Here is a 27,972-nt window from a genome sequence, read left to right on the forward strand (position 1 = left end):
GTGTGGCAAGGGCAGGTGAGTGGCTGCCACAGCTCAGGGCCCGAGGGACAGGGCTGGCTGGCCCTGACTTGCTCCTGCTTGAACCAGTCTTGTGTTGATGGTCTGTCTGTGAACTCTGAGGTCTCTTCTGGAAGCCACTGTGCCGGCCAGGTAGGCTGGTGTCCTTCTCCTGGATGCTTGGGCCATGGGGAGGGCAGGAGGGAGATGGAGTCCAGAAAATGGAGCCACCTGTAGCTCACTGAACTTCCACGCTCTGAACTCTGAGGAGCAGTGTTGGGGCTTACTCTTGGGCCCAGAGGCCTACCTGGCACAGTGTCTGCTCCAAGTTCTAGAGAGGCAGCGATAGTGTTCAATGTGGCTGTGAATAGGGCACCCTACCCTAAGGACCCACCTGCTCATAACAGATCGTGTTTGAAGTCTTTTGTTGGGACTCCTTTGTCTTCCCTGTCCCACCCATCAGATTACATAAACTCCAGAGCCTTTGTGTAAGGGCAGGCACCCTGTGGTTCTCACTGGCTCCCAGGGTTCACCTTATTGTAGTGCTGAGTCCTGACAGGAGCTGGAGGTTTGGACTTCGTCTACCATTCCAAGCCGCCGTTTATCTAAAATAAAGGCTTAGAATGAGAGCAATGTTGTTCCCTTCCTGCCCACCAGAACAACAGCCCTGCCCCCAACCACCTCCTTCCAAGACCACAGGTCACAAGTTGGCATGGAAACCCCATACAATCCCCTAAGTGACTGCTCTTCCTTGCTGGGAGAGCCCGGGGCCCTGGCAGTAAGTCCTCCAGAATTGCGGCAAAGGCAGATGGCCACAAAGGGCACTATCTATCCTCCATGGCCCAAATGGCCCTCCTCTATAGGTAAAGGAAGAAGGGGGGGGATGCCTTACCCAGAGTGAAAGCACTCAGGGCCAAAGAGGCTCACACTTGTGTGGGTGGTGGGTGGGTGGGTGGATGAATGGATGGATGATGGATGGATGGATGATGGATGGATGGATGATGGATGGATGGTCAATGGATGGATGGATGGATGATGGATGGATGGTCAATGGATGGATGGATGGATGATGGATGGATGGTCAATGGATGGATGGATGGATGATGGATGGATGGTCAATGGATGGATGGATGGATGATGAATGGATGGATGGATGATGGATGGATGGATGATGGATGATGAATGGATAATGAATAGATGGATGGATAGATGATGGATGGATGGATGATGGATGGATGGATGATGGATGGATGGATGATGGATGAATGGATGATGAATGGATAATGAATGGATGGATGGATAGATGATGGATGGATGATGGATGGATGATGGATGGATGCTAGGTTCCTAGATACCAATCAAAAGCTAGCTCTTTCCTGGTTATCCTAGACCAGGCTGTGAGGATCCTCACCTGCCCACATTAGGACAGTACTGTCTGGCCCTAGCAGAGTCCTTGCCAGTCTCTAAGCCAGCCTCCTCACCTGTAAAATAGGCTTGCTCCAGGCTTTGCCACAGTGTCAGGACTGGCTCTCATTGGTGTCCACTCTAACCACTCCATCCTCTGGCTACCCTGGCCTTGGTGTGGTGCAGGAGTGAGATGCTGCGGAAGCAAGCTGGAGAAGAAGACAGCGTGGTGCTGATCGACATGACCTCCCCTGAAGCAGGGAATGGGTGCTCCTATGGGAGCACAGCCCAAGCCTCAGAGGTATCCTCAACCCTAGGGGTAATGGCCAGCATGGTGAAACCACCCTTCCTCCTCCTCCCTTGGCCTGTGTGAGGTGTGATTTGGGAGGTCTTCCATCCCAGCCAGGACTTACCTATACTCTTGCCCTGTCCTAGAACCCTTGAAAAGTGAGTACTGCATCCAGATGCACCCCCAGCCCTGGATGACAAGGAGACAGATGCCTCCTTGACACCATCAAGTCACCATTCACCTCCCTCAAACTTGGAAGGGTAGGCTCAGGGGAAGGAAGAGAAGACAAAGATAGGACCAAGGTCCCTCTCTACTAGAACCACTGTGATATTAGCCATGAAATAGAGGATCTCCATGTTACACTCCATAGACCCAAAGATGCTAAACAAGAAGGAAGGCACAGTGAGGATGCTTGATCTCACTTAGCAGGGGGGAATAAAACAGTCATAAGAGGCAGATGAGGGGAGAGAACTGGGTGGGAGAGGGGATGGGGAAGGGAATGGGGGGAGGGGTTCAGATCAGGTGTGGGGAAGGACAGAAGAGATGGCCATGAGAATGAATGGAAATCTGCAACAGACAGGAGTGGTGGGGGGAGGTGGCATCTCCAGGACGTGACAGAGACCTGGGCTAAGGGAGGCCACATGTCATGTTTTCTATGGATATGAGGAGTGTGGGATACGGTGAGGCACTCATGGGTTCCGATGCACGAAAAGACCTGCAAATACCGGAAAGCAGGTAGCAGGTGCACAGGGTGGCCACACCCATACCCTGGATATTTTGCTGCCTCCACACTTTCTCTTCTAGAAAGGGAACGGTGCTTGTGACCACTCAGTCTTCTAACATCTACCAGTTTGTCAGAAGGGCAGCTCATGAAGGGGGCCCCCTCAAGCTAGGAGGAGGAGGAAGAAGGGGAGGAGGAGAAGGAAAAGGAGGAGGGGAGGAACAGGTAGAGGGAAGGAGGGAGGGGGAAGGAGGGAGGGGGAAGGAGGGAGGAGGAGGAGGAAGAAGAGGAAGAGGAAGAGGAGGAAGAAGAGGAGGAGGGGGAGGGGTCATGTCCTGGCTGGGATGAGCAGTGGAATTGTAGATGGGGTTAGAAGAAGAGGGAAGGGAAGGTGCTTATGGTTAAGAGCATGCCTGGGGCTCCTTGAAGGTTAGAGTAGGAAATAGTGGAAGTTTAGCCTTGGGATAGGGTTTAGTCCCTGGGGGAGACAGGTAGAGAGAGGTCTTCTGCAAAGGTAAGTAGCCCCAGAGGGAGAGCATCTTGGTCTACCCAGCTTCCCTTGGTCCCAGCTGAGCCTCTTCATCATTAAGGCATAGTAGACACTGGTCTACTATGGAAGGAGGCACTCCTTAGCACCTGTGGAAGAAGAGTCCCTCTAGGCTGCAAGTTGGAAACAGGAGGGACAGAGGGGAAGGTGGAAGGAGTTAGCTGGAAGGACAAGGAGCAACCAGGAAGCGGGCAGGGTGGCAATGAGTCATCCGATGGTTGAATACTGATGGCGTTCATCCTTCCTCCAGGCAGGTAAACAGCAGGTGGCCCCCAGCAGAGTTGGGAGCTCTGCCAACCCCCCAATTGGTAAGCCATCTGAACTCTGTTGGTCCTAGGGTGGGGTCACAAACAGGGTGCCTCGGGTGACATCAGGGAGCCAGTAGGCTTGGATCAGCTCAATAACCAGGTCTCCTTGCGATATCTCCTGTGCTGGGGTGAGCGGCCTACTGAGCAAGCATTAGGCAGGATGATAACAGGAAAGGAAGGGCCCCACTGGTAGGAGGGCTCAAAGAGGAAAACCCACCCCGCCTGCTCCAGCCTTAGGACAAACTGTCCCCTCCTCCGTTTTCTGCCGCAAACGCTGGTCATCTCAGACTCTTTTCTCTTGTACCTCACATTTTTCTACCTTTTCATTTTATTGGATCCACCTTTCCTACCATCCTTCTAGCCCAGGGCTTCCTGCTGCCCAAAGGCACCTTCATTTCCTGGTGGGACCTGGACCAGCTCTGAGGCCCAGGGCCCACCACAGTCCCCGTCAGCTCCAAAGGGACAATGGACAACTCTAACCTCACACTCCTTGACTGTGATGAAGGCTCAGAAGGGAAAGCAACATGTTCAGGCGAAGGTCTGTGGGAATCGAAACGCACACACTGCTAGAGGGCCTGGAAGAAGGCACAGAAAACACTGAACAATCCACAGGAAGTGAGCACAGCTTCACATGGGACCCAGAAATTCTCTCTGCAGGTGGTCAAGGGAAGCAAATGTTGATGTTGTTGGGTTTTTTAAGACAATTTTTTGAAGCTGTTCTGTTGATAAACAATTTACATACTATAAGCTCTCCACCCCCTTTTTCTTTTTCTGTTATGGGTAAGGAATAAGATGACCGTTTATGTATAAGGTTTTGTGTGGACATGTTATAATTTTTCTCCAGTGGACAGTTCTGGATGGAATGGCTAGGTCATACGGTGTCTAAGTTTTTGTGTAGTTGTCAAACTGTTTTCCAAAGAGAATTCCCTGTTTCGCATTAAGGTACCACAGCGTCTGAGGCCATGCTCAGTCCAGCCCAGCTCAGCCCAACCCAGCCCAGCCCAGATCAGCCCAGACCAGCTCCTACCATTGTCTCTATTTGGATCCATAGGGGGTGAGATGTTAATGAAGAAGAAACTCGTAGTGAGTTGATATGATAAAGGACTCACTAATAGATTTGCTTAGGAGATATTAAGCCACACAAGTGGAATTTAGCTAAAGGAATACTTCCTCCAAAGTACTCGGAAAATAAGTACTATGCTAACCAGGTCTATTAGAGATAAGCAAAATTTAGAATATTGTGATGTAAATATTTACTCTTCTCGTCTGAGCAGCCTTTAGACCCTGAGTCCCATACCAAAGACACGCCTCTGGGGAGCCAGTGCAGGATCCATCACAGTCACAATGAAGTTCCAGACGGCCATTAAATCCCCTGTAAATGTTAGCTGGACAAGATGGCCCTGGGTAACAACTATTCAAAAGAGAAGAGCACTGGTGTAATTAAATAATTCTGGCAATGTCTTTGTGGTGTGACTCTCCTACAGCCGTCACACTTGCAGCCTTCTCGTCTCTGTTTAAATTGCTTAAAGCATAACCTGGAACCAGAACCCGAAGCAGTTGTAAGAATCAGTGTTTGTAAAGCCTGAGGTGTATATAAACTAAGGAAACCTTCTGTTGGGGTCGGCTGGCTCTTATTTTGGCATTAGCCCCAGTCAGTCAGGTGCCTCAGAAAAGAGCTGTCCCTCATCGCTAACTGTGCCTAGATTCCTCCCTGAGGAAGCGTGTTATTTCTATACCATTCTCTCAGTATAGATTGGGTTTGTATTTTCCTTCTTTTAAAGATTTATTTATTTTATGTATGTGAGTACACTGTCACTGTCTTCAGACACACCAGAAGAGGGTGTTAGATCCCATTACAGATGGTTGTGAGCTACCATGTGGTTGCTGGGAATTGAATTCAGGACCTCTGGAAGAGCAGCCAGTGCTCTTAACTGCTGAGCCATCTCTCCAGCCCGGGTTTATATTTTTTCTATCTTTTCTTGTGCCAGTTGGACATTTAACATCTGTTTTAGAAAAATATCCCTTCAAACTCTTTGCCCATTTTAAAATTGGTTGTTCTTTCTTTCTATGTGTGTGTATGTGTGTGTGCGTGTGTGTGGTTGTGATTGTGTGGTTGTGATTGTGTGTATGTTGTATGTTAGAGCCCTTTCAATTCTGGATACAAGTCCCTTCTTAGAAAGATCTTTTTGCAAATATTTTCTCTATTATCTGGGTTGCCTTTTACCCTTTGGATGGTGTCCTCTCATGAAATTTGTCTTATCATTTTTTTGATTTATTGTTGTGATGTTCTTTCCCCCAAGAAATCACACTTTACCTAGTTTGGGACACAGACCGTGGGAGCCAAGCTACAGATAGAGTCCCAGGAGGACACACCCAGTCCCTCCCCAGCCTCAGTTCCTGATCTGCATTGCACACACACACACACACACACACACACACACACACACACACACACACACACCACCAAGGAGAGGGCTGGGCAAGAGCCACAGAGAAGCCCATGGTTCATCGCAATCCCTGTGTCCCAGCTGAGACCCCAGCATCCCTGCCCTGGGCCTGCATTCCGTTAGCCAGAGCTCTCTGCCTCTGTTCCCAATGATCCTTGCAGATTTTGTTCTTGTTTGGGAAGAAGACCTGAGGAGCCGAGAGAACCCCACTCAGGACAAGACAGACACACATGAAATCTGGCGGGAGACCTTTCTGGAAAATCTCCGTGTGGCTGGCCTGAAAATAGATCAGGTGTGTGGTGGTAAGGAGAGGGTTGATACAAGTTCTGTATTATTTTCTCATGACCTAGAGTTTATTCTGCAAGCCCTAGGGCTTACTTCCCAAGGATGTGAAGCACACTGGGCCCCAGGGTCCTGCTGGACACCCACTCTTCAGGAAGCTCCCTCTAGCTAGGGAGCTACTGACTCCAGACCAGGAAGACCGTGGATCCACTAGGATCTCACACTAGGCTCACCCATAGAGACTAAAGCCTTCAGGGAAGCTGGTAAAACTGCCTCCATCTCTGCTACCCATGGCCTGTCTCCAGTTTTTGTCAGTGTCATTTGCAATCTCTGTCAGTGTTTATAGGATTTAGCAAATTCAAAGGTCCCTGTGTGTGTCTTATGTAAATACCACTTAGAATGACTTAAGCAATGCTTACAAGGAGCAGGAGAAAATGAAGTAGTCATGGTGAACCCTGGGGCAGGCAAGCAAGGGGATCTCAGAGTGAGGGGTATGCAGAGCCTGTCCTACCTCCATTCCCTTCATTGCCAGGTCTTTATACACAGTCTTCATCCCCTGCTCCCCAACCCCCTCCTTCTGTCCCCAGGAGGGCTGTTATTGTCATAGTCCCCCTCCATAAGAATCAGTTGTGAAACTTCTGTTAATCCTATCACCTAGCAGGTCAGCATGGCTTTGTCTGTTTGACCACAGAGTCTTACTTCTTCCATTTTCTGTGGCCTGGGAGGCTTTCTCATAGCAAGTGCTGTCCAGCCTTGCTGTGGGCTGCTAGTGGGAATTTGATTTATTCCCACTTGACCACCCCAGGGACATCTTAGAGTATCTGTCACATTGCATTTCTCCTAGGAGCAGAGTTGATGACACCTGAGGTCTAGGATGGGGCTCCACCTTTTTCTCAATTGGTGGCCCAATTTACACTGCCTTCTGGGAGTGAGCCAGCCTCTCCTTGCTCTGAATATTCTCAAGCCATGTCATTGTTAGACTTTTCCGTTTCCTTTTTCATAAGGTCCCCCCCCCCCCGTATTGTGTTTTGCCTAGATTCTTGTCTATGTACCACATGCCCATTGCCCTCAGAGACTAGAAAAGGGCATCAAATCCCCTGGAACTAGAGTTACAGATGCGTGCGAGCTGCCACGAGGGCACTGGGAACTGAACCTGGGTCCTCTGCAAGAGCAGCCAGTGCCCTAACTGCTGAGCTGGCCAGGGCTCTCACTACTGAGCCATCCAGCACTCTCAGCTGCTGAGCTGTCTCTCCTGTCCTGACTTTTCCATTTTCACCAGTCAGCTGATCAGCAGAGCCTCACCCTAGTTTTCTTTTTCCTCTAGTTTCTAAAGAGGTTGTGTATTTTTATACATTTACAAGCCATTTATATTTTCACCAACCCCCTTGACTTAGGATGGGGGCACCTGCTCCCAGCCATAACCCATTTGAAGTCGGTACCTAGACTGGGCAGAATTTAAAATGCATCAAATGTGCCTATCTTATCAAACACCCTACCTTAGCCACCAAGTCCATGGTACAGGGCACCTGCTCCCTTGGGAGCGCAGGGTAGACCAAGAGCTATGCTCATAGCTGCTTCCCGGAATCAGCAGAGAAGGTAGAGCCATACACTGCCAGCCAGGAAAGCACCGAACGTCAAAGTCTGCTGTATGCATATGCACCCTGTCCTAAAATACGAACTCCAAAGCGGACCCATCTAAGTCCAGGAGCAGCTGGGAAGCCAACCACATTTCTGTGTCATTTGTTCGTCCTGTTGGGTCGTTTGTCTGTTTCTACTCAGTTGTGTAGGAACTCCATGTTTGTTCTGAACGTGTAGACTGCTGGTCACACATGTTGCTATTGATGAGCTTTGATGGTTTTAATTGACTGTGGACAGAGCTACTTTTGCCTCTGTCTTGGTCACCGTTTCTATCGCTGTGAAGACACCATGACCAAGGCAACTCAAACAGAAGAAAGCATTTAATTGGTGCTTGTTAAGTCTCTCCTTAAGAGAGATACTTTTTCATCACGTCAGAGGAACATGGTGACAGGCAAGCCTGGTGCTGGACAGGTAGCAGAGACAGAGAGAGAGACAGACAGACAGAGACACAGAGAAATTAGGCTTTGCATGGACTTTTGACACCTCAAAGCCCCCCCACAGTGACACACTTCCTCCAATAAGGCCACACTTCCTAATCCTTCTAATCCTTTCAAAGAGCTCCACCCTCTGCTGACTAAGAATTCAAATATACAAAGGGCCATTCTTACTCAAACCACCACAGCTTCTGACCCTGTGTCCTCCATAACGTCTACACACACACACACACACACACACACACACACACACACTCATACACCATCCATTCATCACCCATTATCTACCCAACCACTACCTCCCCCAATACATTGTCCAAAGTGCCCTCAGGCTTGACACTGCCATGCAGTTCTTAGTTCTCAGCATGTCCCAACCATCCAGGCGTGCCCCAAATGGCCAGGTTCAGGTCTGCCCCGATGGACAGCATGTACTTTCTACATGGGCATCCGGGGAACCCCAGAGAGATATGATGTACAGCAGGGACTGAGAACCTCTGGAGAAGTCTTTCAACAATATGTCCCCACTCCACAGAGGATCTGGATTCTGGGTTGCAGGATTTGGGGGGAAGATGTAAAATTAACATGCGTCTGTATACAAGGACAGCAGTGACAGCCCAAAGAACACCTCAAACTCATTCATCTTCACGATGAGTGAATTCGTTTACCAGTTTATCTAGGCAGTGATGATGGCCTAACCGGTACTGCACATACCCAAGTCACCACCTACCTGCCAAGCTCCTGTTCTACATGGCTCTAAGTCGATAGCAGAATGAGCATAAGTCTGGGCTTACAGGGCTACCTGGTGCAAAAAGCAGCAGTGACTGCAAGCTTCAGCAGCATAAAGCACAGACAAACCCAGACTTTGGGATGCTTTCTTTTTTTTTTTTTTTTTTTTGGTTCTTTTTTTTTTTTCGGAGCTGGGGACCGAACCCAGGGCCTTGCGCTTCCTAGGCAAGCGCTCTACCACTGAGCTAAATCCCCAACCCCTCTGGGATGCTTTCTTTTCTGTGCATTTCATGGTCCTTGTCTTTGTGAGGGATTCTGCTGGTCTCAGTAAGCTGCGTTTGACCACGAGGACCACTCATTTTGCTGTAGCCAGACTCATAGCTAAACAAACAGAGGCTTGTCGTGTGCACCTATCTGTGCACGCAGGGCTGTACGTGTTTCTTTTTTTTTTCTTTTTTTTTTCTTTTTTTTTTTTTGGTTCTTTTTTTCGGAGCTGGGGATCGAACCCAGGGCCTTGCGCTTCCTAGGCAAGTGCTCTACCACTGAGCTAAATCCCCAGCCCCTGTACGTGTTTCTTAGGTATGTGGGGAACAGTGTGACTTTGCAGAGGTATGTAAAAGGGTGGAGCAGCCGCTAAGTATTGCTGAAAGCTGAAGTTGCTTTCCCCCTCCCCTTTTTAAACTAGAAGATGGACTATGTCAGTATGATCTCTAGAAGTCATGAATGGCTCCCCAAAACCTTGGGGGAAGGGTTGCTTTGGTTGTCATTGCCACAGAAGAGAATACAGGTAGCATGGGCCCCAGGTGGGAGCTCCTATGGGAGGAGACTTCGGCAGGGACTACTGAGGTGGACAGCCACCTGTTCATCAGCACCCAGGCTATGACGTTATTAGCCCTCTCCTGAGTGTGGATAGACGCAGGGCATGTAGCAACACCCTCAGGCCCTCACAGAAGCCCCTGGTGTCTTCAGCGCGATGTCCAGGACGAGGCCGCTGCAGTACATTACATCCTCCTCAGTGCACCCTGGGCTGTACTCTGCTACTACGCAGAAGACCTGCGCCTGAAGCTGCCTCTGCAGGTATGGGAGGGGCTGGACGTAAGGGCAGAGGGGGAGGATGGGGACCCCCTCTCAGGTCTACATCTGATTGATCCCTATGCTTAATGCTCACATGCCAAAACCATCACTCCTTGGAGCCGTTCCCACTTGGAGACCTCTCATTTCCTACCTATCCACTGTCACATGCCTGAAAACACTCACCCCATTGGGAGAACAGCGGATCATGCCCCGAATGGCAGGCTAAGGAATCAGGAAGATCCTGGTGTACGCAGGGTAGCCAAGACTGTAAGCTGGCTGAGTTCCCTGCAGGCCCAGAGCCCACTATCTGCTGAGGCAGCTCCAGCCTCGTGTGTTCAGGGTGAGGAAGGATGGCAGTCTTTTGGTGCCTTCAGGTTGTCTTGCCTGGACTGCCTGCTCATAGTGGGTTTTAGCAGCCTGATGTGAGGCCGAGACACACTTTATTCTTTCACTCTCTTGTGGTATGAGTAGCTCTGGTCCTCAATTTAACAGGCCAAGCCACTCTTAGAGCCTGAGATCCCAGGAGGGAAGGGTCTGTAGCAGGCGTCCCCAGAAGGGAAGGGTCCACGGCAGGGTGAATCAGTAAGAGAGGTTCCCCTGTTTGAAGATTTGGTCAGTCCCCTTCCCAACTGTGAAGATCTCCCTCTGGTCAATTTTCTTTCCAGGAGTTACCCAACCAAGCTTCCAACTGGTCGGCCACCCTTCTGGAGTGGCTGGGCATCCCCAATATTCTGCTGGAGAATGTGCCTGACACGCCCCCTGAGTATTACTCCTGCCAGTTCAAAGCGAGCAAGCTGCAATGGTATGGCTCTATGGTCCTGTTCAGCCCAGCAGGACAGCCCCTTGTGGGTGGGACCAGCCCCCATAAGAACTAGGATGGATGAGTGAATGAGACTGTGAGTGAATTAACGCATCATGCTTTCTCCCAAATGCTCTCCTCACCTGGGATTTTCAGAGAACACCGTCTGAGTCCCAGGTGAGCAAGCCTTCTGAATACCTGTCACCTGCATTAGTCAGGAGAGGGTGGCTGTGCCGTGGAACAAACAGGCCCCAAATCCTAGGAATGGACACACAAGGCTCGTGTCAACAATCCATTTCTGTTGCCATGACACAACACCCGAAGACTCTGTTGAGAAAAGAAGTTTGGGGGGAGGGGAAATGGCTCGACAGGTCAAAACCCTTGCCATGCCAACCTGTGTTCAATCCCTGGAACCTCCTACCGAAAAAAGTCAGATGTGAAGGTGCACTTCGGTAATCCCAGAACTTCTGTGGTGAGAGAAAGGAAAAGACAGAATTGCCCACAGACCAGCTAGCTAGGAGTATATGTGCAGCAGAAACTGAAGACACTCTGCCTCAAGAAGGTGCCTTGGTGCTGGGCCTCCACACACACTGCGGAGTGTGCACACATCGTATACACACAGTATATATATGCACACACAAAGACACAGTATATATATGCACACACAAAGAGAAAGAAACAGGAAGTGGGGGCTGATATGCAGTGATTACTGTCAGCCCGTTCTGCCTTGCCACTCAGTGCACAGGACAAACTGCTCTTTAAAAGAGGAGGTTCGTTTGGGTTACAAGTCAGCAGGCTGAAAGTCTGGAACTCAGTGGCCTTAGCTGGTCAGACTCAGGCTAGGTACAGCTATAGCACTGGAGACAGAATGGGAGCCAACTGGGCCCAGAAGGGTAGACAGAGTTGCCATGCCTCCTTCAATAACTGAATCTCCCCTAAGACCAGAATTAATCCCCTCTAAGAGTGGAATCCACATGACTTCATACCCTTGCTATGTAGCTCTGGCTATCCCAGAACTCTCTATATAGATCAGGCCGGCTTTGAACACATAAAGATACTGCTTTTGCCTCCCAAGTGCTGGGATTAAAGGGGTGTGACACCATGCCTGGCTTGCCCCCACTCTTTCTCTCTCTCTCTCTTTTTTTAGAGATTTATTTATGATATATAAGTACACTGTAGCTGTCTTCAGACACACCAGAAGAGGGCATCAGATCTCATTACAGATGGTTGTGAGACATCATGTGGTTGCTGGGATTTGAACTCAGGACCTCTGGAAAGAGCAGTGAGTGCTCTTAACCGCTGAACCATCTCTCCAGCCTTTGCCTCTACTCTTAAATGTTCTGATAGTTTGATACTTCACAGCACATAAACTCTCGTGAGACACAGTCAGACCACAGTGGTCCATTCCTTTCTCTGATCCTGTGTCCTGGACTCTCATGATACCTTCCCTGACTGGTGAAGGAGACAGGATGTGCATGGACATCCCTCCCTCACTGACTCCAGGGGTCTCCTCACATTCATTCCTGAAACAAGTGAGCGAGTATGTGACCACACATGGCCTGCAAACCTAGCGTCAGTCATTGTTGCATCTGCTAACAAAGAACCCAGAACTTGTGTGCTCCTCCTCCTCTTGTGCCTTTAGTCCTGTGTGCCAGCTTCAGGGCAGGTCCACTCAGGGCTTCTTAGTGAGTCTAAGGTTTGTCTCAGGGGCTTGCCCTCTATATGAACTGCCTGCTTTCCCCATGCCTGGTGTGTGTGGTGGAAAGAAAAGGCAAGAACGGGAACTGAGTATGGTCTGGCTTTGTGGTTGTCCTCCTGGGACCCTGGGTTGTGGTTCTCTGTCTGTACATGCTCTTCTCCAACATGTTTGCTCCGATGTCTTCACTTCTGTGTGGCAAAAATCTCCATACCCTCCAATCTCTTGACTTTTCGCACCTCTTCAGGTTCCTTGGGAGTGACAACCAGGACACCTTCTTCACCAGCACCAAGAGGCACCAGATTGTAAGTGGAGTATGTCTGCTGCAGACCCTAATCTGACCAGGCTCAGAGAGGCCTGATGTATCCCAACCACCAACTCTGAGGTCTTCATGGCCACCATAAAGCTTTCTGTCACCAGAGGGCCGAAGCCTTAGAGACAGACCATTCCTAATCTTGCTGCATACAGTAAGGATATGGCCTGGATGCAGAACAGTGTGGGCAGGGGAATGTCCAGACTGCACTAGGACCAAGTGAAAGCCAGTTCCCTAACTATTACCCCTCCATAATCCTGGGGTTCAGAATTTTGTTTATGGACCTCTGAGGCAGACAACCAAGGTACCAGGCTCAGGTGAGGAGATCCTGTTGGCTTGCCAGAACAGACAAGGAAGAGATCTCAGTATACCCTAAGCCAGTCTGTTAAAAATCAGGCTACAAGGGCAGGTCTGAGGCTTTAGGGCAATGATTCTCAACCTGCAGGTCACGTCCGCTTTGGCACTCAAATGACTCTTTCACAGGGGTCACCTAAGACCATCAGAAACCACAGATACTTACATTATGATTCATAACAGTAGCAAAACTACAGTTATAAAGTAACAATGAAAATAATTTTATGGGCTGGGCGTCCCCTCAACGTGAGGAACTGAATGAAAGGTTGTAGTACTAATAAGGTCAAGAACCACTGCACTGGGAGCTCTGTTCCAACAGCATGTGGGCAGAACGCTTATGACCACCAAAGGACACTGCTTCTAGTGGCCTCCAAAGCCAGAGGTTTTCCACTCCAGACAGGTAGCCTAACAGAGCTGACCCTACTGGAACAGGGGTCCATGCAAGTCATGGCATGAATAGGCCTGGGTTCCAACCCAAGCTTGGACTCTAAAACCATGTGACTCTGACTAAGGCTTCCTAGTTTGTAAGATGAAAGAATGACTGACTGTTATCCCTACCAGTGTGCTCAGGAATGTGTGGCTGGGACATAGGACCTGGGTTTCAAGACCTTGGGAACACTCTGTCAATATGGTTACTGTCACTAGGGGCTATAAGAGGTCATCCAAGGTTTCAGCACCATGATGGGTCTCCCTATGTCTTAGTTAGGGTTTTATTGCTGTAAATAGACACCATGACCAAGGCAACTCTTATAAAGACAACATTTACAGGTTCACAGATTCAGTCCATTATCGTCAAGGCAGGAGCATAGCAGCATCCAGGCAGGCATGGGGCAGGAGGAGCTGAGAGTTCTACATCTTCATCTGAAGACTGTTAGGAGAAGACTGGCTTCCAGGCAGCTAGGATGAGGGTCTTAAAGCCCACAACCACAGTGACACACATACTCCAACAAGGCCACACCTCCAAATAGTGCCACTCCCTGGTCCAAACATAATCAAACCATGACAGCCTGTTATGCCATCACATGACCAGTGACGGGTCTATCTCCAACCTATCCCACAGCTATTTGAGATCCTGGCCAAGACTCCATATGGCCACCAGAAGAAAGGCTTGTTTGGGATTGATCAGCTGCTGGCAGAAGGTGTATTCAGTGCAGCCTTCCCTCTGCATGATGTGAGTCTCCGGGCGGGAGATTGAACCAGGGTGGACTGTGAGTCCCCCAGTGCTATTGTTCACCTTACCTACAGGAGGAAAAGGGGTCTTGCCCTCTGTGACTGCTACCCTGGGGTCAGGAATACCAAATGTGTAGCCTTGGAATGTGAAGTAGCCAGTGCTGGGGGCTGAAGGCTCAGCTTGGTCTCCTGCCCTTGCTAGGGGTCCCCACAAATATACCAGGCCCCACTCCTGATACTAAGGCTGGGCTCCTCAGGCAGCATCTCTCACCAGGGACGATAGGAAGGTCTCTGGCACCCTTCTCCCTACCCAGAAGCCTGGCAGTCTGGGGCAGTGGCAGAGAGAGACATTCGCCACACCAGCTGCCTTGTGCTACCCTGATCCCCATGCTACCGTCCTTGATACAGACCCATGTTGGTTAGGACGTGGTTACTCATGCCCCAGCTTTTCTGCAGCTTCAACCATACAGGAGAGGCCTGCAGAGTAATTCCAAAAGGTCTTGAGTCATGCTGACACATGAGGCCCTGGGGACAGTCCTGTTTGATATCATGTAGATAAATGAAGTAAGTGTAGAAATGTCAGGTACCGGGGTTGGGATTTAGCTCAGTGGTAGAGCGCTTGCCTAGCAAGCGCAAAGCCTTGGGTTCGGTCTCCAGCTCCAAAAAAAAGAAAAGGAAAAAAAAAAAAAAGAAATGTCAGGTACCCACCAACACATATACAAGCATATACATACACACACCATACATACATACGTATGTACATACATACATACATAATACATACAACAGACACACAGACATACCACACACACACCACACATACATACAGACATACCACACACACATATACCACACACACACACATACATACATACATACATACATACATACATACCACATGCACAGACAGACAGACAGACAGACAAACATACCACACATAGGGACATACCGCACACACATACATACATACATCACACATACACAGACATACATATATTCCACACACAGAGAGACATACCACACACACAGACATATATAACACACATACACACACACACACACAAATACCACATACACACACATATACCACATACACAAACAAACATACCACATACATACATACCCCACACACATGCACAGTCATACATACATACCACACACAACACATGCACACACACACATACGCACCACACACACGCTTGGAGTGGCATCACTCTCCCTGTCAACTGAGCTGGGATGCATGGGGAGAGGCTCATAGCTTAGGGACCACATAGCATTTGTGTCAGGTCTGAAAGACCTCACAGAGCTGTTGGTCAACCTTTTGGATTCATGCCCTGACCTGGACACTCAGCAGTCCCAGGAGTCAAGGGAGCTCAACTTATATTTCCCTTCAGACTCTTCTTCATTCATCCCTTTATGATTCTGATTATGTTTTCTCCTTAGAACAACATCATCCATTAGGGTTCATGCCATTTGCCTGCATTGGAGGGTGGAGTTGTGGGTTTGGGTCACCACTGAAGTTCCCATACCTAGAAGTGCACCCTGTGGAAGAACTAGCAGGCAGAGAAGAAGCCCAGTGGAGAAGCCCAGCCTAATGACCTCTTATTCCTAGGGCCCGTTCTCTGTAGTCCCAGAGAGTTCACAGGTCCTGGGTCTCACCCAGCGCCAAGTCCTATTCAAGCACTGGGCTCGCTGGGGCAAGTGGAGGAAGTACCAGCCACTGGACCATGTGCGAAGGTACTTCGGGGAGAAGGTGGCTCTCTACTTTGCCTGGCTTGGTGAGTCGAGTCTCGGTACTTGGTCCTTGTGTAATAACAGTCTGCCCTCTGGGACAGCTCTGCCAGCAGGTCTTACTCCCCTGATGATACGACAGACACTAGGCACTGCACTGGGGCCCCTTACTTTGTGGGATTCCTTGTGACCTCAGCTAGCTTCCATAGACCCTTCGGGAAGCTCCCTCAGGAACTCCTACCCTGAGGGAAAAGACACACCTATGGAGGGGACTGCTCCAAACCTTTCTCTGCTCTTCTCAGTCTGGCTGGCACCTCCAGAGACTAGCTGCTCTCCCTGGGGTCTGCCTTCTGACCTTCCCCACCCTGGGATTTGCCTTTCTTGCTGTCTAGTATGGCCATGTTGGAGGACTTCAGGAGGGGATGGAGGGAGAAGGACTCTTCATCTAGGTTCCAGAGAGAGAGAGAGAGAGAGAGAGAGAGAGAGAGAGAGAGAGAGAGAGCATTTTATAGATGTCTTCCTGGCCTCACAGGGACAGTAGGGAGGAGCCAGGACACCAGGCTGGGGTCTGGGCTGACTATACAGGAAGCAGGTACATGCATATTTGATGGATGTAGGTACCTCAGGAGACCTGGGTGTGGTCCATTGAGATGATGCCCAGATAGGGTGTGGGGATAAGGGAAGGTCCAGAATGACCCACACCTTCTCAGGGCCTTGAACTGCAACGAATCCTGTGCCTCTCAGAAAGACATCAGTGAGGGGTTGGTTGGAGGTGTGCAAATGCTAGGGGACACTATCAGGAGATGAAGGGCCAGTGGGATGGAGGGAGAGAGACACTGGTATTCAGCCAATGTGGTGAGAGTCCAGAGTTGAGAGCAGGTACTCAGTCAAGGGTAGTGGCCAGGGGTGACTCCCGAGTCTCTCAGTATCCCGTCCAGATGTTTTAGTACCCACTGGGCTAAGCCTGAGTTCAAATACATCCCAGGACGCCCAGTTTCTAACTGCAGGACTCTTGTGCCCCCTTCCAGGGTTCTACACTGGTTGGCTCCTGCCCGCGGCAGTCGTGGGCACAGTGGTCTTCCTGGCGGGCTGTTTCCTGGTGTTCTCAGATGTACCAACGTAAGTGGCCTCTCTTTGCTCTTCAGCCTTCCTGGGCCTCATGAGGGTGCATGGCTATGGGATTCCCGAGCGCCAGGCCCTGTGTAGAGCTGGGGTGGAGGAGTGTGGTGAGCCCAGCCTGCTCTCCTGAGGTCACGGCTAGAAGGCAGACTACACAGAGATGCCCTAGGCTGACCCAGGTGGACAGAGGTGCCCCAGACTGACAGATGTTCAGGGGTGTCCCCAGACCAGACTGACAGTCACCTTCTGTCCTTAGAACAGTGTAGGTTTTGTGTTTGACTTTATCGTGTGACCGGAAGTCCAAAGGACTATCTTTCATTGCTACTGTTGCATATATTCAGAAACACCCGCTTTTAAAGGAAGTGATTGGTGGGGCTGGAGATGGAGCTCAGTTGATGGACGCTTGTCTAGCACGCTGAAGCCTTGGCTTTGGTCCCTAGCACCTCACTAGCTAGATGTGGTGGTGCACACCCTCAATCCCAGCACTCGGGAGATGGATACAGGAGATTCAGAAATTAAAAGAATCCCTCAGCTACCTAGCAAGTTCAAGACCAGCCTGGAATGCACGAGACCCTGTCTCAAAAAATAAAACAAACGAACCAAGAGTTCTAGGGCTGGAAGAACGGTGGAGGAGGGAGTGGGTACAGCTCCTGGAACCGAGTGCAAACCCCACAGGCAGGAGCTGTGCCACAGCTCGGACACCTTCGACATGTGCCCACTGTGCTCCGACTGCTCCTTTTGGCTGCTCTCCAGTGCCTGCACCCTGGCCCAGGTATGGAATGAGAGCTGGGGTCAGGGTGTTGAGGGCTGGCGGCTCCTGTAGGTCCTGGCTCTGCGAAGGCAGACCCCTCAGGGAACTCTGTCAGCTGTTGTCCCCTAACCTGTCAGTCCGGTTAGGTGGGGTGTATGACTCACAAATGACAGACAAGAGTGTGCCTGGAGTCGCTTGTACTGTGTTAGCATTAGCCATATATATGGCTGCCAGTTTGCATTCTGTTGTCATAAAATACCAGGTTCTGATCTCAGTCCAAAATGAAGGGAAGTAAGGACAGGAACCTGGAGGCAGGAAACTGAAGCAGAGGCCCTGGAGAAATGATGCTTCCTGGCTTGTTGACAGCTTCATGCTCAGCTTTTCTCTTCCTTACCTCCCTGTGGCCCTCCCTCCCTCCCTTCTCTCTTCCTCTTCCTTCTTCTTTTCTATTTTAGTTTTTCAAGACAGGGTTTCTTGATGGGGTGGTGGTAGCACACACCTTTAATCCCAGTGTTTGAGAGGCAGAGGCAGGCAGATCTCTGTGCATTTAAGTCCATCTGATCTATAGAGCAAATTTCAGGACAGCCAGAGCTACACAGAGGAGCCTTGTCTCAAAACCCCTCGCTGCTCTCCCCCACCAAAAAGATTACATCTAGGTGCCAGGGACCCATCTTTTGAGAGTCACAACCCAACCCCTCCCCCACCAAGCCTCCAAACTTCCTGTCCATCATGTGCCCAGGCGTTGCCCAGTTCCACTGTCTCTGAGAAACTAAAGTCTCCTCTTAATGTGCTCAGGTCAGACAAACCCAAGTCAGGCAGAAGTGAGACCAGGTGAGTGAGACTGAGTTGTGGGCTGAGACTCTGGCTTACTCGCTTGAGTTCTTGCTTAGCATCGGTGAGACCCTGGGTTTGGCCCCCTGTGCCACTTAAACAAAGGTGGCAGTATGCACCTGAGATCCCAGAATTTTGGAGCTGGTAGGAGGATCAGGAGTTTGAGCTGCATAGTGAGTTTGACAGTATTTTTTTTTTTTGAGCTCTGTTAATTTATTACTTTTTATTTATTTATTTATATTTTTTTATGAGTACACTGTAGCTGTCTTCAGACACACCAGAAGAGGGCATCAGATCCCATTACAGATGGTTGTGAGCCACCATGTGGTTGCTGGGATTTGAACTCAGGACCTCTGGAAGAGCATTCAGACCTCTGAGATCTCTCTAGACCCTGTGATGATAACCAAAAAAAAAAAAAAAAAAAAAAAAAAAAAAAAAAAAAAAAAAAATTCCGTAGACTGAAACTACTTACTGTGGCTCCTGGGTAGACTCCCTTTCCCCATGTTCCTCATGCATTGTGGTGAGCCTATATGGGAAGATACCCCAGTTCCTCACAGCTAAGCCGTGAATCAGTCCTTGGGAAGACCCGGCGTCCGCCTTTCCCTCTAGGCTGGGCGGCTCTTCGACCACGGTGGCACTGTCTTCTTCAGTTTGTTCATGGCACTGTGGGCGGTGCTGCTTCTGGAGTACTGGAAGCGGAAAAACGCCACGTTGGCCTACCGCTGGGACTGCTCTGACTACGAGGACATTGAGGTAAGTGAGCTGGGCTGGGTGGCTTCTGGCAAGGGTCACACCCTGTTGAGCATGGCTCCCTTTCAGGAGAGGCCTCGGCCCCAGTTCGCTGCAACAGCACCCATGACAGCCCTGAACCCCATCACGGGGGAAGATGAGCCTTACTTTCCCGAGAAGAATCGTGTACGCCGCATGCTGGCCGGTTCTGTGGTGCTCTTGATGATGGTACGGGGGTCCCGCCACCCTGCCTCCGTCCTCTGCCTCTGTCTTCCTGAGCCACAAGGGTTGTTCCACTCTGCAGCTCCAAAGACCCTCACTGACCTCCAGAAAGGCACCGAGCCCAGAGCGAAGCTATGGGCTCTCATAACAGGGTGTGCATGCATATGTCCTGTGAGGGGCTCTGGGACACCCAGAGCACAGGGCACCCATTAAACAAGGGAATGGACATGAACCCGGGGTCCACTAATCCCTTTGATACCTTCTAGCCAAAGACTGCTTCAAAGTACCCCAAACCCTTTCCAGGTACCATGGGTCCCAATTCAGGGCTGTAAGGAGGTGGGTGAATGGGACAGGGACACAGTTCTCCAACACTGCCCAGTATAAGAGTAAAAGAACAACATATAGTAATCACCTGGCATCCTGTCCTCCCTCCCAGTCCCAACCTGTCCCACCCTCTGGAGGACCCATGGGACATAGGCTGCAGACAGGAGCCCCTGGCAAAGGAACCTGTGTGCTGTAGACCCAGAGGCTGTGGGTGCCGGGGCCACAGTAGGGGCTCAGGACCTCCTTGGTCCTGCAGGTGGCTGTGGTGATTATGTGTCTTGTATCTATCATCCTGTACCGGGCCGTGATGGCTATCATCGTGTCCAAGTCGAACAACGCCTTCCTCTCGGCCTGGGTGAGTCTCTGCTGCCTGTCCTCCCGACCCTCCCACCCCACCGGTCCTGTGCCTGCTCTGATTGCCTGTTCCCTATCAGGCTTCACGAATTGCCAGCCTCACAGGGTCCGTGGTGAACCTTGTCTTCATCCTCATCCTCTCCAAGGTCTATGTGATCCTGGCCCAGGTCCTAACAAGATGGGGTGAGCACTGACCACAGCAGATGAAAATGTGAACTGTCCAATTCCCAGAGGTTTCTGGGCCTTCCCCATGAGATCTGCTTAAAATGGTACTGGCAGGGCCTCAGGGAGAAGAAGGCCATGGGCACTCAGCCAGGGGCACTGCTTCTCCAACCTTCCTCACCAGATCCTTCAAGCTTGTGCAGCCCTCAGGGTGAGACCAGACCTTGTAGATCAAGGACTCACACCTCCGACAAATGGACTAGGGTTGGGGCTTGAGCTGTGTTGAGCTGAGACCACCCTGAATGTTTACCAAGTGTCTGTACAGCTTCTGTATCTGTCTCCAGGAGCAAGATGGCTCTCCCTCAGCCACTGTTTCTCTGCTTCTATTTGTTTCTGTCTTTGAGTGTCCCCAAGAGCAGATGATAAGGAGGAGACCAAACCACTCATCCTACAGGGCTTTGCTTATACCAGCCCTGGCCAAGGCCCCGAGAGGGGTCAGAGCAAACTCAGGGTACAATGATCAAGGGGAAAAGGGACTAAGGGAGCTCTCCAGGTAGGTGCCAGGGCAGTTCTTACCTAAGGGGACATAGGGTTCCTGCGAGAATGTGCAAAGGACCTGGAGCTGGCGGAAGTGTCCCCACAGTTGTGGGGCCTCAGGTCCCCTTTCATGTTTCCACATTGGTCTTGGCAAGTTTTTGCACAATAGCTTGGCTCTTACTCAGCCTTGACCAGGGAATTACTTTGTCCCTGGATATCCCCCCAATTCCCCAACTCATCTGCACATACTCTAAAACGATGGTTTATTTAATGTGTGTGTATGTGTGCGCTCATGTATCATGGCTTGTGTGAGCTATGGCACATGTGTGGAAGTCCGGGGACAGTTTGAGAGGGTTAGAGCTTTCCTTCCATGTGAGCTCTGGGGAATGGAACTCAGGTCCTCAGGCTTGGCAGCAAGCACCTTTATTCACTGAACCATCCTACTGGCCCTGCATATACTATTTTAACGAGAACGCAAATGTTTGGTTTTAGTTTTCTTGTTTTGTTTGTTTGTTGTCCACGATTCCAGACACTTGTAATTGTACTGGTTCCTTCTTTTGCCATAACTGTGACCAAAATACCAGACAGAGTGACTTAAGGGTGGAATTATTTATTTCCAATCACAGTTTCAGAGGTGTCAGTCCATCACAGCAGGGAGGGTGGGGTGCTCAGGAAGGAAGGAAGGCAGGGAGGAAGGAAGGAAGGAAGGGGAATGCTGAGAGGAGTCAGGGGAGACAGAGCCCTAAGGACACCTGCTTCTCCAGTGGCAGCTTTCACCAACTGCCAGTATTAGTATCTGCATACAATTAACCCATCAAGAGTCTGATCCATTGATAAGGCCAGAGTTCTCACAAGCTACTTTCTGGAAACAGCCTCATGGACAGGCCAATGGTTAGGCTTTAATTATATCCCAGACATCTTCCAGTCTAGACAAGCAGACAGGATTTACTGCCACTCTGATCAACATGCTTTAGGATAATTTTTGAAATTACAAGTTTAGGGCTGTTCTATGTTGACCGTCCCCTTTAGTGAATTTCTTTAAAATATCTGGACAACATGCTTCCTCCTCACCCTGGATGGTGGGGTGGTCTCACGGGAAAGGGGGCAGTGCACTGTGCACTGGCCAACATCCCTGGGGACTGAGTGAAAGTCCCAAATGCACAGAGATGCACCGGACGCAGACCGCGTTTGAGGACGCCTTCACCCTCAAGGTGTTCATCTTTCAGTTTGTGAACTTCTACGCCTCGCCTGTGTACATTGCCTTCTTCAAGGGCAGGTAGGTGGTTGCCCTCCCAACATGTCACCTCTCCCCTGCCGCTCAGCTTCGCCCCACACCCCACACCGGGTGCTCAGCGGCAGGTGGCCAGGGCAAAAGCACTGAGAAAGAACGATTTCCACTGGGCTCAGAGGGGACAAGGGTCAAGTCTGCGTGTCTCCCAGGACAGGCCTCTGGGGTGGCAAAGAGGGAGGAGACAAGCAGACCCAGCCCCTCACGGCCTCACACCTTGGATCCTGGCAGGTTTGTGGGATACCCAGGCAACTACCACACCTTGTTTGGAGTCCGAAATGAGGAGGTGAGTGCACTGGGGAACATACACAGACATAAAATGGGGGCTGGGCTACCTTTATACCCACTGAGGCCTTGCTTTGCTGCCATTCTTCCTGTCTACCTTTCACCACTGTCCAAGCCAGTGACAAGACCTACAGCTGCTTCCCAGGACTCCAGCACTCTTGACCTCACTGGCCCCAGGTCCTGACTCAGAACCACTGTCTAGAGAATGCTCACACCATGGGTGTCTAGCCGTTTTCTCCTTTAACCCTATGCACAACCAAGAGGCATCTGAGCCCTTAGGATGCCCCCTGTGAGCTATTTCACAGCCAAAGTCCCTCTGTGAGGACACCAAGGTCAGTGCCCCACAGCCTCATTGTCTGGGGTCCTCCCATGGCTGCTCTCTTCCACTAACCCCAGTGTGCTCTGCTTGTCCTTGGGAACTGGGAATCGGGAGAGCCTGGCTTCTTAGATGTGCCTAAGGAGACTTTTGTAGAAGATGGCATGTGGGTTCCCCAGGTGACAGCTTTAAGGCACCAAGGCATAAATAAGGAGTAAGGAGTGAATCCCATGTTGCCCAGACCTCCCCCTGCCCCCAAGAATTGTCTCTTCACTTCGGGCCTTGCTGAGGGCCAAGCAGGATTAGTCAGAAGTACAGGGCGTGTGGTGGGCACATCTGGAGCTCTTAGTTACGAAGCTGAACTTGGGGAACATGGAGTCCAGCAGGTATCACTGAGCGTCAGGTCTGAAAGAACCTTCTCTTTTTAGAGGAGGAGGGAGAGCAGTTATCTTCCCAGGGCCTGGGCCGTGACCTCATCTTCCTTCCGGCAAGATGGCTCCCCTCCCGAAGGGAAGCTGCCTACCTTACACTGAGGGGAAGGAATTATGCAGGGAGATGCAGAGTCATGGAATACTGCAACTTGGCCTCTTCCTCAGGAGCATGCTGGCCGCTGGCTGTGCCACATTAGGTAGTTTTTAGCTCTCAGTGAGACAGCCAACTGAGACTGCTTAGGTGAGAAAGGGCTGGCTCTTGCGTTGGAACTATCCGGAACTCTGTGGTCCGAGAATGGCTGGATTGATTCCCCACCTAGGTTCTCAAGGTTTTCCCCACCTGGTGAGGACAGTATCCCAGTGTGGCTGGGCTTTCTTCCTGTAGGGTAGGCATACCAGAAACTCCCTGGCTCTGCCTCTTCACTGGCCCACATCTTGGGTCTTTCCAGGAGCCTGTGGCTATAGCCTGCAGCCACCTAGTGGTTGTTCCCGTACCTAACTGAAGTGACGTGGGGAGGGCTGACCTCTGCAATCCTCAAAGTACTCCAGGCATGTCCTATAAAGATGTAGGGGGCAGAGAGGCAGCCACCTTTGGGGCAGAGAGAAGGCTATGTGGGTGTGTCTCCGGTCCCTCCGCCCTTGGCTAACCAGTTGTGCAACTTCAGTGTCCAGCTGGAGGCTGCCTCAGTGAGCTGGCACAGGAGCTCCTGGTCATCATGGTCGGCAAGCAGATCATCAATAACGTGCAGGAGGTTCTTGTCCCGTGAGTCAACCTGCCCTCCCCTGACAGCGTCTAGGGACCAGGGTTTCCTCAGAGTGCTCAGAGAGTGAATGGGAAGCAGGATGTGTCAGTCTCCCACGCCCCTCCACCTCCCCCAACCTCTGTCATATTGCAGAGCCCCACAACAGCCTCTCTCATTTGTTGCTGTGTCTGGGGCATTGGAGAGCCTGTCACCAGCCATGCTGTCAGACAGTTCAGTGAGGGAGGCCACATAAGCCAGCATGAGACAGATAAGCAGAAGACACCAGACTCATGCCTGTTTCAGACTCCCTTGGAAGGGACCAGCTCCCCATCCCTGTCCCACAAGCTGGAACTGTGCCCCAGCCCCTCTTATAGGCTGGAGTCCTCCACAGGGTCTGCCTGGGAATTGTCTCCTGCCTGGAGGTTACACCAACCCAGATGTCCACTCCTACCCTCAAAAGGCAGCATTGCACTGGCCCTGACCCGGCAACCGTGCATCCCGACTTCTCTGGCGATCAGTGGGCCCAGGAAGTAGAGGGTGCAGCTCAGTGCAGGCGCAGAGAGCGAGAGAGAGGGAGCCGGCAGACATCTGTGCCCTCATACACTCTGATAAGCGACACATGCGCTCTGTGCGTGATATCTCACTACCCCTGTCCAAACCACACAGACAGACAGACAGACAGACAGACACACACACACACACACACACACACACACACACACACACACTCGCACAGGACTGACACATGCCTCCCAGGTGTGATACAGTCATCCTACTTATCTGGCCCCAATAGGATGAAGCCAATACATTTGGCCCCATGGCCTCTGCTTTCTGTGGACTCAGCTGTTAACCTCACTAGCTCCTTCCTAGCTTTGGTTTGGTTCTATCCCCTGGAGATCCCAGGGAGCCGGGTTGACTTTTTTGAAGACACAACAGGGAACCAGAAGAGCAAACTGGATCATGTCCCACAGAGGGGGTCCCAGGGCGTTGGAGGATTCTGACCTGCAACACAGCCCCTTGCCCTAGGCAACCTGGCCCCAGAGAACAAGCGCATCCAGGGTGTGCGTTCTCTTAGACTAGCTCGACCATCAGCTGGGTGTGGGAGCAGCCATGCCATTTCCTACCTTCTACCTGCAGAAAGCTGAAAGGCTGCTGGCAGAAGTTGTGCTCCCGGAGGAAGAAAGCTGGCATGGGGGCCAACCCAGCACCTTGGGAGGCTGACTATGAGTTGCTGCCTTGTGAGGGGCTATTTCATGAATACCTTGAAATGGGTGAGACCCGAACTGCAGCCACTCTACCCTGAAATGCAATGTGCCATTTGGTGGGGGGGTGAGTGTGGGAGGCGGGGAGTTAGGCCTGCCCATATCCAGAGAAATGATAGAGTGGCTACAGAGCCAAGGTGGGTGGAAAGGTTTGGGGAGGCTGAGGCTGTGTATTAGGGAAATCAGGTCCAGGCACAGGACCATGGTTCTCCAGCCTGTGAGGGCAGGCACAGGTCGGCCGAGTCAGCCTGGAGAACTGATTTTCTCCAGCGATTTCCTCGGTTGTGAAACAGCCAGCCAAGTGGTGGTCCATACCTATGGCTTGAAGGGTGAGATGGCTTTAAGGGCAGGGTTTTGTCTGGCTAACACGAGGGAGATTGGGCATAGTCATAACTTAGCAGAGTGCCTGACCTTCCTTGGCAACCGACCTAGAACCAGTAACAGTTGCAGAATCATTCTGCGGACTTAAAAAAAGGGGAGCTGGGGTTGGGAATTTAGCTCAGTGGTAGAGCGCTTGCCTAGGAAGCACAAGGCCCTGGGTTCAGTCCCCAGCTCCAAAAGAAAGAACGGCGGAGGGGGGGGGGGGGAAATGCCCTGGACAATGGCCAATGAACTCCCTAGCAATTTTACCAAAAACCCTGGGGATAAACGGGGATGACAGTTTTAAAGCCAGAAGCAGGTTTTGCTTTCCTTCCTGCCATTAAGAGATCCTGACTTCGGGTGTACTGGGTGGCCAAGGCCATCCAGGAGCACCAAGATCAGAGCAGTGCACATCAAGGCTCCCGAGACCCAGGGGCAGTCAGTATCCCTTGCATTGACTACAACAGTAGAGGAAGAAATGGGGTGAAATGAACTGCCCAGACAGCCTGGTGGGCAAGCTAGGCGTCCCTTTTCCATCCCCCCCATCCCGGGTGGTCTGAGAGGTTTACCAGCTCCAGACAGTTGCCACTCCTGCTCTGTAGTGCTGCAGTTTGGGTTCGTCACTATCTTTGTGGCCGCCTGCCCGCTGGCGCCGCTTTTTGCCCTACTCAACAACTGGGTGGAGATCCGCCTGGATGCGCGCAAGTTTGTGTGCGAGTACCGGCGTCCCGTAGCGGAGCGCGCCCAGGACATCGGCATCTGGTTCCACATCCTAGCGGGCCTCACCCATCTCGCGGTCATCAGCAATGTGAGCGCCCGGCCCGCCCTGCGGGGTGGTGCAGGGCCGTGGTGGGTGGTGGTGGTGCTGATCTCACTCTGACCCCTCCTCCGCAGGCTTTCCTACTGGCCTTTTCCTCCGACTTCCTGCCGCGTGTCTACTACAGCTGGACGCGCGCCCCTGACCTGCGTGGCTTCCTCAATTTCACGCTGGCGCGTGCGCCGCCCACCTTCACCTCGGCACACAACCGCACTTGCCGGTGAGGCGGAGTCCGAGGGTGCGGACTTTTGCTTTTTGTACTATTGACTTATCCCTTCCGCTCCCCATTCCCCGGAGATGTACGTTTTTGTTGTTTGGCTTTCAACACGATCTCTCACGCATGTACAGCACCAAAGAGGCAGAGTAGGGGAAATAGACTGAATCAAATGGCCCATTTGCCAGCTACAGCTCAAGCCTAGGGAGCTACCAAGTCTTGTGTCTCTGGCAGGTACCGGGCTTTCCGGGATGATGACGGACACTATTCCCCAACTTACTGGACTCTCCTGGCCATCCGCCTGGCCTTTGTCATCGTGTTTGAGGTATCTAAGGCATCAGAAAGCTCTTCCAATGACTCCCATTCTCTTGCTGGCCCCTGTACTTAACTTGATGCCCTGACTTGCTTTGCCTAACCTAAGCCTGTGGCATGGGAGGGGTCGGTATGACCAACAGAACTCCCATTCTATTTTCCAGGCAAATCAAAATTCTCTTACTTTCCCTTGCTGGCCTCTGTCCCTGGCTCATGGGCTAGCCACTGAATGCTTTGCAGATTGCAAGGTGCTATAGGGAACTCTGAAGGGCTGGCTGGTCTCTCATCAAGGCCTCTGCTCTTCTGTTTTGTCCTCTCCTGCCCTGTACCTCCAGTTCCGCTCACCTGGGCAGCCTACTTGGTACTCTGAAGGCTAGTCTGGGCTTTTGTTTTAAGAGGGTTGGGGGCGGGGCTTCTATCCCCAGCATGTGGTGTTCTCTACTGGCCGTTTCCTGGATCTCTTGGTTCCTGACATCCCAGAATCTGTGGAAATCAAGGTGAAGCGGGAATACTACTTGGCTAAACAGGCACTGGCTGATAATGAGGTGAGCACCCAAGCCACCGTGTTGGCCTTACAGCCCTGTCCCTCACACTCAGGGTGCATGACTAAAGCATAGACCTTATTGTCTGCCTAGTCAATCCTGGCAGAACATCTACCAAGTGGGTGAAGGACGGAGGGGTTATTTACAGTCGCTTCTGAAGTCAAGCTGACAATTCACTTTCTTTGAGACAGGCTCTCCTTGGAGCAACAGGAGTGAAGGGTGAGCAGCCTCCAAGCTCAGAGCCCAGTCTGGGTCTTCCAGCCTAGGGTCCATGGCCTTGTGACCACCTTCCCTCCTCTGAGGTCATAGTGGGGTTCCTGGAGGCTGACACACTTGCCTGGAAGACTGTTCATTACTGTCTTTTGGAGACCATGGCTGTGCTCCTGGCCCCAGCTCAACTCATCCCCACTCTTGGTTTAGAATAACCATGACCCTTGGCTGCC

General features: G+C 51.2%; 1 protein-coding gene across 1 annotated transcript; it reads left to right on the forward strand.

The window, feature by feature from the left end:
- Ano7 (anoctamin 7) lies at positions 1 to 27,797 on the forward strand. Its single transcript, NM_001004071.1, has 24 exons — positions 1 to 150; positions 1,588 to 1,702; positions 3,209 to 3,266; positions 5,875 to 6,005; positions 9,763 to 9,870; positions 10,533 to 10,669; positions 12,610 to 12,667; positions 14,090 to 14,200; positions 15,812 to 15,977; positions 16,959 to 17,049; positions 17,725 to 17,821; positions 19,241 to 19,384; positions 19,451 to 19,588; positions 20,163 to 20,261; positions 20,341 to 20,443; positions 22,124 to 22,235; positions 22,479 to 22,533; positions 23,945 to 24,042; positions 25,160 to 25,293; positions 26,247 to 26,452; positions 26,539 to 26,681; positions 26,910 to 27,000; positions 27,413 to 27,532; positions 27,721 to 27,797. The coding sequence occupies exons 2-24, from the start codon at positions 1,595 to 1,597 to the stop codon at positions 27,793 to 27,795; spliced, it is 2,583 nt and encodes an 860-aa protein (NP_001004071.1). The 5' UTR covers positions 1 to 150; positions 1,588 to 1,594; the 3' UTR covers positions 27,796 to 27,797.
- Positions 27,798 to 27,972: the final 175 nt, after the last annotated feature.

The sequence above is a fragment of the Rattus norvegicus genome, chromosome 9 (assembly GCF_036323735.1).
Source record: "Rattus norvegicus strain BN/NHsdMcwi chromosome 9, GRCr8, whole genome shotgun sequence".
Lineage (NCBI taxonomy): Eukaryota > Metazoa > Chordata > Mammalia > Rodentia > Muridae > Rattus > Rattus norvegicus.